The following is a 17422-nucleotide window of genomic DNA, read 5'->3' on the forward strand; positions in this document are numbered from 1 at the left end:
CGGAGCGCAGGGTTTTTACGACTGCCCCCGAGGAGAGTGTTTTATGACCATCCAATGACCTCACAGTCCAATATCCATAAATCATATCCACACTTCAGGCACTCGGTCCTCAGTGTGTTGCACTGCGAGTCTGTTTACACACGTCAGAATAACACCGGATGGCAGGGCAGCATTAGGATGCCGTCTTGGAAAAGTGTGCACACACACACATGTTTGTTTCACTGTATTAGTGAGGACATTGCATAGACCTCCATTGATTTTACATCAGGTTAATGATATTTTCTGTGGCCTAACCCAAGTTGGTTGTCATAATATTTCACTATACAAGTAGGACATTTGACCCTCAAAAGTATAGTCAAACCTGTACACACACGTATATGAACATATGAACACACACGGCAGATGAACATAAGCACACACACACACACACACACATGGCAGATGAACATAAGCACACACACACACACACACACACACACACACACACACACGTATATGAACACACACACACCTGACAGATGAACATAAGCACACACACACGCACACACACACACACACACACACACACACACACACACACACACACACACACACACACACACACACACACACGTATATGAACACACACCTGGCAGATGCGTATGGTGTTGTCCAGGGCCGTTTTGGTGTCGGTGCTGTAGTCGCTGCAGGGCAGTTGTGCGCGGCTGAAGTGGGCCTGCAGGAGCAGGTGTGTTTTGGTGTGTGCGCTGTCGTAGGAGTGCGGGTTCACCGGGATTGGGAGCCGCTGGGCCAGTTCACTGTTCAACTGGTCCTCGTTGTGCCGGACCGGGAGCTCGGCGTACTCCTCGGCTTCCTGAGAACACACACACACACAGCATTCACTGAACACCTCATTCACTTCTCAAAAACACCCGACGATCCACTTCCAGCTTATATTCAGTTAAAGATTAAGAGATACAGGGCTAGGTTTAGTAAACAGAAGAGGTGTAACACACATCACAATACAATAATGCAACAATATGTATCGTGGATAGTTCACCCAAAATGAAAATGTACTGTGTGAGAAAAAGTTCAAGTTTTCAGAGTTTTAGTGTCTAGTACTACATTAAACTGCTATATATAATGTTGAATATAATGTATAATAATGCAATGGGGGAATATTTGTGGGTCCTGATTATGCCAAATGTCTGATGTTACCAGTAAAAGTGGCCTACATTATTTTAAATATATAGTCAGTGAGAGAGATCAAGCATATTAGTCTAAAATAATTCTGTATTTTCAGCTTCAGAATCATGAATATTGTTATTCTGGTGTCTCTATTGTCCTGTGCATTGGGTTTCAACACCAAGTCCAATCCTATTCATTTACACAATGTAACACCAAATTTAGCATTTTAATCAACAGTACATTGTTAACCTTTTATCATATGTCTTGGAGAATCGCAATAATATCGTATCGTGAGTTCAGTATCGCGATATGTATCGAATCGTGACATGAGGGGATCGTTACACCCCTAATGATGTCGCTTCTTGAGTGCCGTAAATCCATGGAATGTTCAGATTTTTGTGGGAGGAGCTCAAATTGTAGGATATTATTATTTATGCATGTGATCTAAAACAACTTACAGAATACAATAATTAGAATTGTACTTTTCATCAGCATGTTCATCTGGGAGTCGAACCCCTTCTCAACCACCTGAGCTACTGGACACACACACACACACACACACACACACACACACACACACACACACACACACACACACACACACACACACACACACTAAAGTCTCGATTTAACCGTTTATAGCGTTGTTGTATGATTTTAATTGGCGGTTGGACTGGAGAAGGTCAAGACCGCAGTGGTGGGACGAGGGGGGCTCGTGTCTCTTGACTCGAGTCTCATTATGAAGCGCTCCACGGTAATTACAGGACAATACGGGTGAACGAGGGGCTGATGGGGGAGGCGTCTCACACAGGGGTCATTTGTTGCTATTGAACGACTGGTTAGAGTGAAAACGGGGGTTCTGCCCACCTCATGTCAGGCTTTTGTTAAGCGTTAGACAGCGAGATGTAATAAGTGGATAATCAAGCGGGAAACATGTAACTGTGAGGATCAGTGATTTATCCCTGCTGCCTCAGGCGTCATTACCACATTAACATGTGCTCTTTTCCTATTACTGACACACAAACACACACACACACACATTAATATTCACAGACATGACTCAAAGCTCCTCTCATCTCTATATTTTGACCAGTTCAGCTGATGAATCTTTTGTGGCATCAGGTAATCTGAGACTCTTCTGTTTGCCCAGGTCATTCTGCGGTCACAGGCTCTGATGTCTTCTTGTCGTTTTTTATTCTTTTAGGAAGGTTATGGATAAATCTGGAGAATGATTGTCTGTAAAAACGTCTTCATTGCTGCTTGCACAGTTATAACAAAAAATCTCGCATTAAATGAATCTTTAGATTTACTTTTTATTCATGCTTATCTGGAGTATTTAAAAGCTGATATCTTCAAGAAATAATATAATGAATCACACAGGCAATCAGATCCTTTATTATTAGCCACAGAGAGCATAAAGTTATAAAAAGAACATGAATTTAATCTACATGTTCTATTTATGTTGAACTGGAAGCCATGGTGATATTAAGGAAAATCTTGACTGTTTTATGTTATTTTTGATGCAAAAAGATATTAACTGTCCATATAGCTTGCTTGTTACTAATTAAACTCCAGAGAAAAGTATATTACAAACATTGAAATAGCATCACTATATTTTATACGAATATAAAGTCGCAAATTTTGTTCATTTTTATGTAAAAACTTGAAGTTTGTCTGTTTTATGTTTTGAACTTTCAAACAGTGCCAATGTTATCAATAAATCTTATATAATTTCTAAAAAGGAAAAAAGCATACATCGACTACAACATAATCAGTTACTAATATTTCATTGGTTCACCTTTATTTTTTTATAATTGTTCATAATTTCTTGGTATGACAGCCTGAACAAAAAATATTTCGGCACAATTTGCCATGTTTCACTGCATTATTATCACAGATATAATAATCGACTCAAAGCACAAATACGATCACAAAATCTTTAAGGCATTTTTAATAATATTTAAATAAGGTTCAATAATTACAATTTTCCTAGACAGGACATCACTTTTGGCCACTACTGTACATGATTGCACCTCAACAACAGGTCTGAGTGGAAACTATAATATAATAAATATAATATAATATTAACTTAGTGTATAAATAAAAAAAAAAAAAAAAAAAATTCTGGGTCAAAGTGATTAAAATGATAGAACAGGTTTCCCCCCAAATGGCTTAAAGCTAAATAATGAAGTTAAATGTTTTGTCATTTTTTAAAAGGGGTCAGTGAAAATTGCTTAAACTTTGGACAAAATTGTTACTTGTTTACATCGGAAGATCAAAATAAAAAACGATCTGCGCTGCTCGATGATCTATTTCAATGATTTCAACACAACTGTCAATATTTGGGGGCAAGATTTTTGAAAACTACAAACTGATTGCATCATTTTCTAGCAATAACCATTAAATAATTATAAAAATTAAATAAACATTGTTTTCTTAAAAAAACAAAACACTGGCTAACAGAATTTCAGATTTAGGCTATTTGGAAATTAAAATATTTGTGCCTTTAATGTTTAGATAAATGTAACAGGACACCAATTTACACCACGTTTGTGGAAAGTGAAAATATATTCTCTAATATCAAAAGCTCTGGTTATAAGAACATGTTTTAACAGTATAGTTTGCATCAGTTGTGCGGTGTCTCGAGTGTGAGACAGATGTCATGTCGTGAGGACGTCAGTGGAGTGTGAAAAGCCTTTATGTCTCAATTATGTCTGTGATCAGTGAGAGCGAGGCACTCTAATGAGGCGGGCGTAAAGAGCTGATCATTTTCACACCAACCCTTATGTGTGTGTGTGTGTGTGTGTGTGTGTGAGTGTGTGTGTGCGCTCAGCTGTATCAAGCCAAACTGGACTCATGGAATAATCATTAACTGTGTCAGGATGTTGGCCAGTGAAGGTGGTGATGCATTGGTGTTTAAAGTGCACTGTCCCTGAACGCTTCACTGAGCAGAAGATGAGAGATGCTTTTAAACGAGTGTTTGCTCACCGACAGGACGGCCAGCAGATCCTGGACGGGAAGCTCCGGCTTCAGACGCTCTTTGAACATGCGGATGGTCTGGTGTTTCAGGTAATAGTAGGATGCGATGCGACCGTAGGTCAGCGGGTCGATGGTCTGCCCGTCCTGAACACAACAACACAGTCACTGATTAACACGACAACACAGTCACTGATTAACACAACAACACAGTCACTGATGAACATGACAACACATTCACTGATGAACACAGTCACTGATGAACATGACAACACATTCACTGATGAACACAGTCACTGATGAACACAGTCACTGATGAACACGACAACACATTCACTGATGAACACAGTCACTGATGAACACAGTCACTGATGAACACAGTCACTGATGAACACAGTCACTGATGAACACGACAACACATTCACTGATGAACACAGTCACTGATGAACACAGTCACTGATGAACACAACACATTCACTGATGAACACAGTCACTGATGAACACGACAACACATTCACTGATGAACACAGTCACTGATGAACACAGTCACTGATGAACACAGTCACTGATGAACACAGTCACTGATGAACACGACAACACATTCACTGATGAACACAGTCACTGATGAACACAGTCACTGATGAACACAGTCACTGATGAACATGACAACACATTCACTGATGAACACAGTCACTGATGAACACAGTCACTGATGAACATGACAACAGTCACTGATGAACACAACAACACATTCACTGATGAACACAGTCACTGATGAACACAGTCACTGATGAACATGACACGCATTCACTGATGAACACAGTCACTGATGAACATGACACGCATTCACTGATGAACACAGTCACTGATGAACATGACAACACAGTCACTGATGAACACAGTCACTGATGAACACAGTCACTGATGAACACGACAACATAGTCACTGATGAACACAGTCACTGATGAACACAGTCACTGATGAACACGACAACACAGTCACTGATGAACATGACACGCATTCACTGATGAACACAGTCACTGATGAACATGACAACAGTCACTGATGAACACAACAACACATTCACTGATGAACACAGTCACTGATGAACACAGTCACTGATGAACATGACACGCATTCACTGATGAACACAGTCACTGATGAACATGACACGCATTCACTGATGAACACAGTCACTGATGAACACAGTCACTGATGAACACAACAACACATTCACTGATGAACACAGTCACTGATGAACACAGTCACTGATGAACATGACACGCATTCACTGATGAACACAGTCACTGATGAACATGACAACACATTCACTGATGAACACAGTCACTGATGAACACAGTCACTGATGAACACGACAACATAGTCACTGATGAACACGACAACACATTCACTGATGAACACAGTCACTGATGAACACAGTCACTGATGAACACGACAACACATTCACTGATGAACACAGTCACTGATGAACACAGTCACTGATGAACACGACAACACATTCACTGATGAACACAGTCACTGATGAACACAGTCACTGATGAACACGACAACACATTCACTGATGAACACAGTCACTGATGAACACAGTCACTGATGAACATGACAACACAGTCACTGATGAACACAGTCACTGATGAACACAGTCACTGATGAACACGACAACATAGTCACTGATGAACACGACAACACATTCACGGATGAACACAGTCACTGATGAACACAGTCACTGATGAACACGACAACACATTCACTGATGAACACAGTCACTGATGAACACAGTCACTGATGAACACAGTCACTGATGAACACGACAACACATTCACTGATGAACACAGTCACTGATGAACACAGTCACTGATGAACACGACAACGTATTCACTGATGAACACAGTCACTGATGAACACAGTCACTGATGAACATGACAACACATTCACTGATGAACACAGTCACTGATGAACACAGTCACTGATGAACACAACACATTCACTGATGAACACAGTCACTGATGAACATGACACGCATTCACTGATGAACACAGTCACTGATGAACATGACACGCATTCACTGATGAACACAGTCACTGATGAACACAACACATTCACTGATGAACACAGTCACTGATGAACACGACAACACATTCACTGATGAACACATTCACTGATGAACACAGTCACTGATGAACACATTCACTGATGAACACAGTCACTGATGAACACAACACATTCACTGATGAACACAGTCACTGATGAACATGACACGCATTCACTGATGAACACATTCACTGATGAACACAGTCACTGATGAACACATTCACTGATGAACACATTCACTGATGAACACAGTCACTGATGAACACATTCACTGATGAACACATTCACTGATGAACACAGTCACTGATGAACACATTCACTGATGAACACAGTCACTGATGAACACAGTCACTGATGAACACAACACATTCACTGATGAACACAGTCACTGATGAACACAACACATTCACTGATGAACACAGTCACTGATGAACACAACACATTCACTGATGAACACATTCACTGATGAACATGACACGCATTCACTGATGAACACAGTCACTGATGAACATGACACGCATTCACTGATGAACACAGTCACTGATGAACACGACACATTCACTGATGAACACAGTCACTGATGAACATGACACGCATTCACTGATGAACACAGTCACTGATGAACACGACAACACATTCACTGATGAACACAGTCACTGATGAACACAACACATTCACTGATGAACACAGTCACTGATGAACACGACAACACATTCACTGATGAACACAGTCACTGATGAACACGACACATTCACTGATAAACAGTCACTGATGAACATGACAACACAGTCACTGATGAACACAGTCACTGATGAACACAGTCACTGATGAACACAACAACACAGTCACTGATGAACACAGTCACTGATGAACACAACAACATAGTCACTGATAAACAGTCACTGATGAACACAGTCACTGATGAACACAGTCAGTGATGGACACAGTCACTGATGAACACAGTCAGTGATGAACACAACAACACAGTCACTGATGAACACAGTCACTGATGAACACAGTCACTGATGAACACAACAACACAGTCACTGATAAACAGTCACTGATGAACACAGTCACTGATGAACACAGTCAGTGATGAACACAGTCAGTGATGGACACAACAACACAGTCACTGATGAACACAGTCACTGATGAACACAGTCACTGATGAACACAACAACACAGTCACTGATGAACACAACAACACAGTCACTGATAAACAGTCACTGATGAACACAGTCAGTGATGAACATGACAACACATTCACTGATGAACACAGTCACTGATGAACACAGTCACTGATGAACACAGTCACTGATGAACACAACAACACAGTCACTGATGAACACAGTCACTGATGAACACGACAACACAGTCACTGATGAACACAACAACACAGTCACTGATAAACAGTCACTGATGAACACAGTCACTGATGAACACAGTCAGTGATGAACACAGTCAGTGATGGACACAACAACACAGTCACTGATGAACACAGTCACTGATGAACACAGTCACTGATGAACACAACAACACAGTCACTGATGAACACAGTCACTGATGAACACAGTCACTGATGAACACAGTCACTGATGAACACAGTCACTGATGAACACGACAACACAGTCACTGATGAACACAGTCACTGATGAACAAAGTCACTGATGAACACGACAACACAGTCACTGATGAACACAACAACACAGTCACTGATGAACACAGTCACTGATGAACACGACAACACAGTCACTGATGAACACAGTCACTGATGAACACAACACAGGTCGAGATACAGGCCAACTCAGGACAGGTCAAGAACACATTCCTCCAGTCAAAACTGTTAATTTACATGACTTCTGAGACATGCATGTATATATTTAAGAAATATTTGAATGTATATGCTGTAAATATATATTTATATATAATTTATATAATTTATAAATATTTTATATATAAATAACAATTTTTTCTTAAATATATACATGCATGTGTGTGTATTTATATATACAAAATAATTATACATAGTACACACACACACATATATTATGTAAACACAAACTTTAATTTTGGATGCGGTTAATCGTTTCACAGCCCTACTCTGAACACTACACACAATGTATTTACATACACAAAAAAATTGGTGTGATAAAAATAGTTTGCTAGTTACAATTTGTTGTCAATATTGAATATACTCATAATCATTATAAATATTTAAATCTCCAATTCAGACGATTTTTGATAAGCTTGTTACTTGGCATTCTGGGATTGGTTTCATGCAAACACAATAGTTGTGTCCCAATTCAGACACTGCATCCTTTGAATAACAGAGACTTCAAAGGTCACACAAAGGTCAGACCGAGTGTTGTCAAATGATAGGGTCTAGCCTACAGAGGATTGCTCGTTGTACTTTATACTTGTGTCTTTATACTAAACTTTTTTGAAAGTTATATACAACTGTCTGAAAACAAAACCTGTCTAAATATGTTCACCGTGGTCCATTTCTGTACATATAAAAGAGTATAAACCATCTATAAAATCGCATATTGGTAAGATGTGTCAACATACAAATAGCACTAAAGTGTCTTTTAAAGACAAAAAAAAAAAACATTTGTATTGTTAGATATTAGAGTAAGTTGAAACCCAACAATTATAGGTGTAACCCGGCATTTTCAAAAAAAAAAAGAAAAAAAGAATTGCAGTCGTCACCAACGTGCAATGAATCGTCTCGGTTACGTGTGGTAACCCTCGTTCCCCATGGAGGGAACGGAGACGTATGTCAGAAGTGATTCTGACGAATGGGGAACTCGCTCGAGAGCCTATCTACTTCAAATGTAACTAAACAACCCAATGCACATTGACATGTGATAATTGCACCAGCTGCTGTGTATCGCTGAGGAGCCGGACTTGTGACTCGGCCGTACAGCGGAAGCTCAGCAACTGTGGCGAGGGGACGTACGTCTCCGTTCCCTCCTCGGGGAACGAGGGTTACCATACGTAACCGAGACGTTCCCCTTCGTCAACTCACTATGACGTACGTCAGAAGTGATTCTGATGAATGGGGATATCTACCAAAACACCACTGCTGCTGGCCCTTCCAGCGCTCCGCTTGAGCATTGTTCCGCAAGACCCACTCAGTGTGACTTATTGGATAATGCTGGGAAAGCGTGCCCTTGGGGAAGGGAACGCTGCGGAAGTCACATCCTAACCCGGAGGGAGGCACTGTGACGGTTACACATATGGACTAGCAGGATAGTACAACATTATGGTAGTCTCTGGGGTGGTTCCAGCCTAGTTATAGGGGGGAAAGAACACCAGCAGAGACGACAGAGTGGGCTCTGTTGTGGAATAGACATGGGCTCGTCCACAGAGGAGCTGATCATGGAGGAATACACATATGGGGTCGCCGCAGGGACAGCTACATATGGACAGCCTAGCACAGGTTCCTCAATGCATACGAGTGTAGGCCTGGCATCAGACGCTCCGCAACGTCGAACTGCCGCAGGGGTGATGGAGGAACTCAACAGGGTAAGCCATTTCTGGAGAACACTACTGCAGCAAATAGACGCACATATCCGGCCCAGCAGGGTGGGAGTGGCGTTGCAAGCCGACACTAAGAACGGGTTCTTCGCGCTACTGGCCAGTGGTGAGTATACGGGAAGACACCAGCTCTACACGGGGGCTATAGAATCTAGCGAACGTGTTAGGTGTCGACCAGCCCGCAGCTCTACAAAAATCTGTCAGCGAGGCGCCTTGAGCCTATGCCCAGGAGGAAGCTACACTTCTAGTTGAGTGTGCTCACAACCAGAACGGGCAAGGCACGCCATGGGCTTCGTAAGCCAAGGCGATGGCATCCACTATCCAGTGGGCCATCCTCTGCTTGGAGACAACCTTTCCCTTCTGCTGGCTGAAGGGAGTGGTAGGAACCTTGGACACGTATCCAAGCCCGGGGTCTCAGGACAACGTGATAGTTGGCCGGCCTGAATTCTAGGCACAATTCGTTGACTGAAAATGCTTGCAGGTCCTCTACCCTCTTGATAGAAGCCAGAGCAGTCAGAAGCACTGTCTTTAGTGACAGGATCTTTAACTCAGCTGACTGCAGTGGTTCAAAGGGAGGTCTCTGCAGTGCGCTGAGCACCAGAGACAGGTCCCAAGAGGGTATGAGGGGGGGGGGGGATTCAGTCTTCTCGCTCCCCTCAGGAACCTGACGATTAGGTCATGCTTTCCCAATGCCTTACCTTTAACTGCATCGTGAAGTGCGGCGATAGCGGCAACATACACTTTGAGGGTGGAGGGAGACAGCCTTCGCTCCAACCCATCTTGCAGGAAAGAAAGCACGACTCTGATCGGACATCCTTGGGGGTCTTCCCGGTGGGAAGAACACCATTCAACGAACAGGTTCCACTTCAGTGCATAGAGGCGCCTCATTGAGGGGGCCCGTCTGGGGTAGGTCACCTAGAACCTCCGAATCCCGTCTATGGACCAGACATGGAGTTTCCAGAGGTCTGGACGTGGGTGCCATAGAGTGCCCCGTCTCTGAGAAAGCAGGTCCTTCCTCAGAGGAATGGGCCAAGGAGGGGCTGTCGCGAGGAGTTCTGGGAATTGGGAAAATACGGCGCAACTAACAAGACCTGCTCCTCGTCCTCCCTGAGCCTCCCTGAGAAGGCTCACGGGGGGAAACGCATATTTGCTTAGGGGGTGTTAACATCTTGAACGGGAGCTTGTGCAGGGCCCGATACAAGGTTTGCAGGTTCAAGATCGGTCGTAACCCACCGCCTTTCTTGGGTACAATGAAGTAGGGGCTGTAGAACCCTGTCCTCATATCGGCTGGAGGGACCAGCTCGATCAAGTCCTTCGCCAGTAGGACATCGATCTCTGCCCGCAAGACAGGAGCATCGCAACTCCACACAGAGGTGAAGTGGATGCCGCTGAACTTAGGTGGGTACTGGACGAACTGAATCGCATGCTTGCCATGCTCCCAGACACCGTGCAAGCGGGACCAATAGGACCACAGACGTACCCGGGGTGGGGTAGCGAGGTGGAACACAGGGACTCGGCTTGGGAGGCACTGAGGCGGCCAGAGTGGGGCAGAGGATGCGTGGGAAGGCCTGGTGGCGTCCCCGAAGCGCACACTGCTGCCCGCTGGCGACATAGGGGGACGGGAGTGGCAAGGCATGAAAGCGTCGCTCACTGCCATCCACGCCCTCGAGACCCAGAGAAGCTGCTGAGACGCCAGCAGTGGACCAGAATTTGAACAAACAAAAGATTCTCCGCCCGGCCCTCCACCAGGGAAGAGCAGCTGACTCTGGGTCTCCCGTCTCAGGGCTGCAGAGACAGGTGGCATCGTCTTCCTGCGAAAGCGCAACGTCACAGTAGAGCTGGCTGTGACAGTTTTATTTTTTCGCAGGGGACTGACGAGGCGGTGGTCTCGTCGGGGAACGCTCACTGTAATCCTCAGATCACCAATGCTATTAGCCAAAGTAGCCCTTTTCTGGTGGCCACCAGAAGAGGAACTAGATTTGGGAATAGGCATGGGGACTCCACCTCGTTTGAGGCACTTGAGTCTCAACCGCGCATCTAGAGCGCCGAACAACGCGCGCTGGGTTGCTGTGACAACCCGCGCTGTCAGCCGGCAGCTCGACGTCACACGGCATGCTGAGCGGCTTAAGCCTTTACGAGAAAGGGGAGACGAACAACGTGCAGACGTGATCATGCTCTCATGAGAGAACATGAACCACCCACAAACGCAGTCTCAACACGATTAAGCCCAGGCATGTAAAACAGTGATCATGGCCGTCATATGAGGATAGGAAACGACCGCATCCAGCAACACATGGTCTGAATGACATCTTGAAAATGACGCAGTGTCAACCCGTGTATGCTCTTTCAGGAAACTGCGCTCTCTGGGGCTGAAGCACCCAGGGATGACCACGGCTACACAAACAGGATGATAGTGCAAGCCTGATGTGAACACTCACATTCTCATTGAAGGCGCAACATTCTGAGCTGTGAAAACAGCTGCTCTCTGTGAGATCGCGGCCAGCGCTGTCTGTGCTGTAGCACCCACACCAGCTTGAAGAGGCATTCTCCTGAAGAAGCAGACTCATCTTTTGAAGTTAAAACACTCTCAGATAAGATTGCAGAGCAGGAACAGCATTCACCGTCCGGCTCCGAAGTGAAAGACAAGGATGTGATACACCTGCCGTTCATTATATGCTCGCGTCGCATGCCAATGTGCATTGGAGATTGTAGATAGGCTCTCGAGTGAGATCCCCATTCGTCAGAATCACTTCTTACGTACGTCATAGTGAGCAGACGAAGGGGAACTTGGGATAGGCTCGTTCTCACATTTGCAGCTCAGGGAAAAAAGGGCACATTTGTAGGAAAGAGCCTTAGAATTGGGATGCAGCTAATGAATTACCCATGATCCCCAAAACGCTCGCAAGGGTTTGAAATTGACCTGATGTAACAATTCTCATGACTACAGATGTGGCAACTCTGACCTAAATAATAACATCAAACTAGGAAATAATATTGCAGTAGTAACAGCTGATAATAACAGAAATAATGAACAAATAACTCAGAATCCCTGACAACATTCAAAAGACAGCTGGAAACTCATCTCTTCTGTGAACAATTCAATTCATTAAAAAACACAACAAAAACTATTTCCTTTTCCTTTAATCCTCCCTTGTCTGGCTTATGCTACTCTAAGCAATGTCTGAAACATTGTATTTTGAGCACTTCTTGTGTTGTTTTTTGCCTCTTCATGATGACTCGCTTGCTGTATTCCTCATTTTGTAAGTTGCTTTGGATAAAGTCGTCTGCTAAATGACTAAATGTAAATGTAAACGCATAAATGATCAAACCAGAACTGGGCAGCGTGTAGAAATACCTGCTGTATCTCCATGCAGTACGAGCACTCCAGGTCTCTCAGGCTCCTCTCCACCAGGGTTGAAAGGTATTTGTTAATGGTTTCATGGCTGGTGTCATCCAAATTATAGTAGCTGAGAACAAAGAGAGAGCAGTTAAAAGTGGAACACACTAAAATGACTCATCGGCAATATTCAACACAGAAAATCTGCTTATTTTAATAGGATTTTGATCTGTAATCTTCTTAATGAGTATCTTTGATGATTCTGAGTGTCATATTGAGTATCTTATTTTCTTGTAAAAATATCTAAACATGCTTAAAATAAGACAAATTTACCAGATAATTTCACTGGATATAAACTTCTGAAGTATACAACAGCTGCATCAATTATTAGTGTATATTGGATAAGATATGAATGAGGTGAAGATATTAATATATGTTTTAAACAAAAAATCTGCCAGTGCCATTAGACAAAATACACTTTTATTTAAAATGATCCTCTAAAAAGCTTTCATTTGTTTGCATTTTTTAATGCAGTTTTGCTAATCAGCTGAAGTTATTATTTTGAAGGATGCTTGGCTATTTTTACTGGAATTTGATTTTGTCTGATGTTATAAATCTATTTCATATTTTTAAAATATATTTTGGCTATTTAAAACAAACAACAACAACAACAAAAAACACTGTTCACACTACAGCTGTGCACTACAGAGTAAAATGTAATAAGCTTGCTGGATAATGCAATGGCGGCATGAGACAACAGACCAAAGATTAATGTCACATTAATTTCAATTATTTTCATGCAGATTTAAAGGCAGAAATAATGACGTATTCTAAATGCATATCTCCTGTTCTTCATGTGTGAAGAAAACAGCACTTCTCAAAGTGAACAGCAAATCTTTCACTAAAGTGACACACTGGTAAAAGAATTATCCAGCATTAATAGAAATCAAATCAAAATCTAAACAGAGAGCTTAATAACCAACAAGTCTTTTTCTGCTGCATCTCCATAAACTTTACAAATGTATGTATTTATGTAAAATCATATCATAATGCACATCGTAATGCTGACAATCACATCACGTTAATTTGTGATCTTTATAGAAATTTAATGTTGGAGTTGGGGAATATTGAGTGATGCACTTAAAAAAGGGATATTGGCCAATATGACATGCATCCTTAATAAATACCTTAAAGAATGTATTTATCAATATAGTGTAAGCAATAATGCATATGATACTGAGAGAGATACTTTGACAGCACAGGTGGGTGTTTATTCAAAAACACAACACCTCCAGAAAAGCAATGCTTTCCTGCAAAATCATTCCCAGATTTGCTGGAGAGCCGAAATCACTTCCATGCTCAGCAAAGCTGTAAGAGCAACCACATGAGATACACACACAACTATGCACTTCATTAACTCTGAGTGATGGCAAACATTTCTCCTGCTGTTCGTGTGTGTGTGTGTGTGTGTGTGTGTGTGTGTGTGATAGAGAGAGAGAGAGAGAGAATAATTTTCTGTATATTCTATAGAATATTCTGTAGAAACTGCTAAATTTTTTTCAGCACTCAAAATCTCAGAAGTATTGATAACATGATCTGTGTGTGTTAATATTTTGAAAAAATATCGTAGTGATATGTAAATAAAGATGTCCATGTAAATAATGATCAGCATACGCATACACGCACACACGTACACATGCACACATGCACACGCGCACACACACACACGCGCGGATAATTTCCAGGGCCGGTGTGTGTGTGTGTGTGTGTGTGAGAAAGGACATAGTCTGCGATTAAAAGGCCACAGGTCTACACACCCTTTTGAATTTTTCATAGCATCACATACTTCCACAGACAAACCTTTGAGACGCAGCTGGAGAAGAACTGACTGTTCAGCCAAACCATCTCTCTGATCATTACAACCAAACAAGCAGCTTTTCTGCTGCTGTGTGTTTAAGACTGGTGTGTGAACAGCCTATTCTGCATTAGCCTACTGAAGGAAATGCAGAGCTGTAGGTGCTACACACTACAGACTTTAATAAGTATTTGTCTTACTGGAAAGATCCACCCGTAACTAGCCCACATGAAAGTAAACGGTTCCTTCTAATCAATTTTCACGAAATATGGTTTGTCATTAAAAACAAAAACAGACAATTATGCATATTGCAGATGAAATAAAAGTGAAAATGAAAGTGAGTTTTGCCAAAACAGTTTTGTAAATGATATTAATCAACAGACCACAGCCTGATTGTTATAAGCTTCTAGTTAAAGTGGCGGGACTAGTCATCAAACACCAGCTGGATATAGTTGTGTCCAGTATATATATATATATATATATATATATATATATATATATATATATATATACACACACACACAAACACACACACACACATACATACATGCATACATACATACATACATATATATAATTATTTGTAATTAAACAGAGTATATATTGACAATTATTCTAAATTTCTTTAAACTACCAGTCAAAAGTTTGGAATAATTAAGATTTTTTAAAATGTTTTTAAAAGACGTCTCTTATGCTCACCAAAGCTACATTTATTTGATAAAAAATAGTCAAAAAAAGTGATATCGTGAACTATTATTACAAATGAAATTAACTGATTTCTATGTGAATATACGATAAACTGTAATTTATTCCTGTGACCAAAGCTGAATTTTCAGCATCATTACTCCAGTCTTCAGTGTCACATGATCCTTCAGAAATCACTCTAATATGATGATTTGATGCTTAAGAAACATTCTGATAACTATCAATGTTGAAAACAGTTGTGCTGCTTCATATTTTTGTGGAAACTGTGATACTTTTCAAAGAAATAACGTTCAAATGAACAGAACTTGTCTGAAATGGAAATATAACATTATAAATGTCTGTAGTATTACTTTTGATCAATTTACTATATCTATGCAAAATAAAAGTATTAATGTCTTTGAAGGGTAGTGCATATTAACCATTAAACATGCTTGCAATAAACCGAGCTATATTGAATGATTACAGTTTAGCTTTATTGGTAAATTTGGACATTAATAGTGATATTTTTAGAAAAAATTTGCAAAAATAAATGTGTAAAAGCTTGTTACTGTACATAGTGTAACTTTAGAAGACTTTAAGGTACTAATATGCATAATTTATGCATGTTAAGAACAAAAACTCAAATCAAACTTTAATCCTACCAGATCAAGACTCATTTAACTGTGAATGTCAGCACTACATGATCTGTATTATTACAGCATAATAAAGGATAAAGGGCATGGTGGCGTTGCAGTGATGTGTTTCTCTCAGACGGCTGTAGTGAACACCTATACGTCTGATGAAATGCCTGCTGTTAGTTTAGCTGATGTGAGGTGCTTATGAGTCCTCTGGGGCTCCTGTGCGCTTAAAACTGCTCAGATCCAGTCAATCACGGCTCGTGTGAAGGTGATGTGCCACAGAAACACACAGATAGATGGAGATGTGCCAAATGGAGCTGTGCGTCCTATTATTAATGTGCAACCTTACTGGAAAGAAGCTGTTGTGCTGTTTTTAAATGACATTTAAAAAGAAAAAGCCATGGCAACATGCTAAAATGCTCTCCGAGGACGTCATCAACCCTCACACATTATCATTATTCTCAGCTAGTCATGCAGACACAGTGAAATCACACGGTTTAAAGAAACTAGTTGCGTCCCAAATGATGCACTTATACACTATGCACTTATGCACTCAACTGTGCAGTTTTTGAATTCTATGTGGTTATTTTGTCATTCAACATCAGAATCTTATAGCTCCTCCCCCTTCGCTACGTAATTAAATCTGCGACAGTTGAGTTCATGAAGTGTCCAACATTAAACACTTTGTTTTTTCTGTTAATTAAGTGCATCATCTGGGTATTTAAAGTGTACTTTTTCTATTGGTAACTTTCAGTGTGAACCATAGACTGTATAAAACAATGGACATAGTGTGCGTGACGTCAGCCGTAGTGTTTCTGAAGAGCATTTTTGAAGCCGAAAGTGGGCGGAGCCGCCGTCGCCATCTTAGTCGCGCGTAACTCCCGGATAAACGGAAATGTGGAACGAGGCGGATTAGCTGAGGTGAAGTGACGCTAACAGACAGCAGGCAAACGGCTAGTAGTGACATCACCGACAATCCATCTGTCACTCATGTGGCCACGCCCTTAATTATGCAGAACTTTAAGGCTTCGTATAATTTAAACGGATGAGTTATAAAACAATTCACCCCCCTCACAGTTGACATGAAGGGTAAAATTAGCATTACAGACCAAA

The 17422-nt window shown here is 41.5% G+C and overlaps 1 protein-coding gene across 1 annotated transcript in view; it reads right to left on the bottom strand.

Moving 5' to 3' along the window:
• Positions 1-17422, bottom strand: part of ascc3 (activating signal cointegrator 1 complex subunit 3) — a 256025-nt gene that overhangs the window by 18014 nt on the left and 220589 nt on the right. The window contains exons 35-37 of the mRNA XM_079894249.1: positions 13151-13262; positions 4156-4290; positions 629-853 (exon numbers count right to left, since the gene is read on the bottom strand). Of these exons, the coding sequence (XP_079750375.1) occupies positions 629-853; positions 4156-4290; positions 13151-13262 (472 nt within the window). The remainder of the gene's footprint in view (positions 1-628; positions 854-4155; positions 4291-13150; positions 13263-17422) is intronic.

This window comes from Squalius cephalus (genome assembly GCF_949319135.1).
Source record: "Squalius cephalus genome assembly, chromosome: 15".
NCBI lineage: Eukaryota > Metazoa > Chordata > Actinopteri > Cypriniformes > Leuciscidae > Squalius > Squalius cephalus.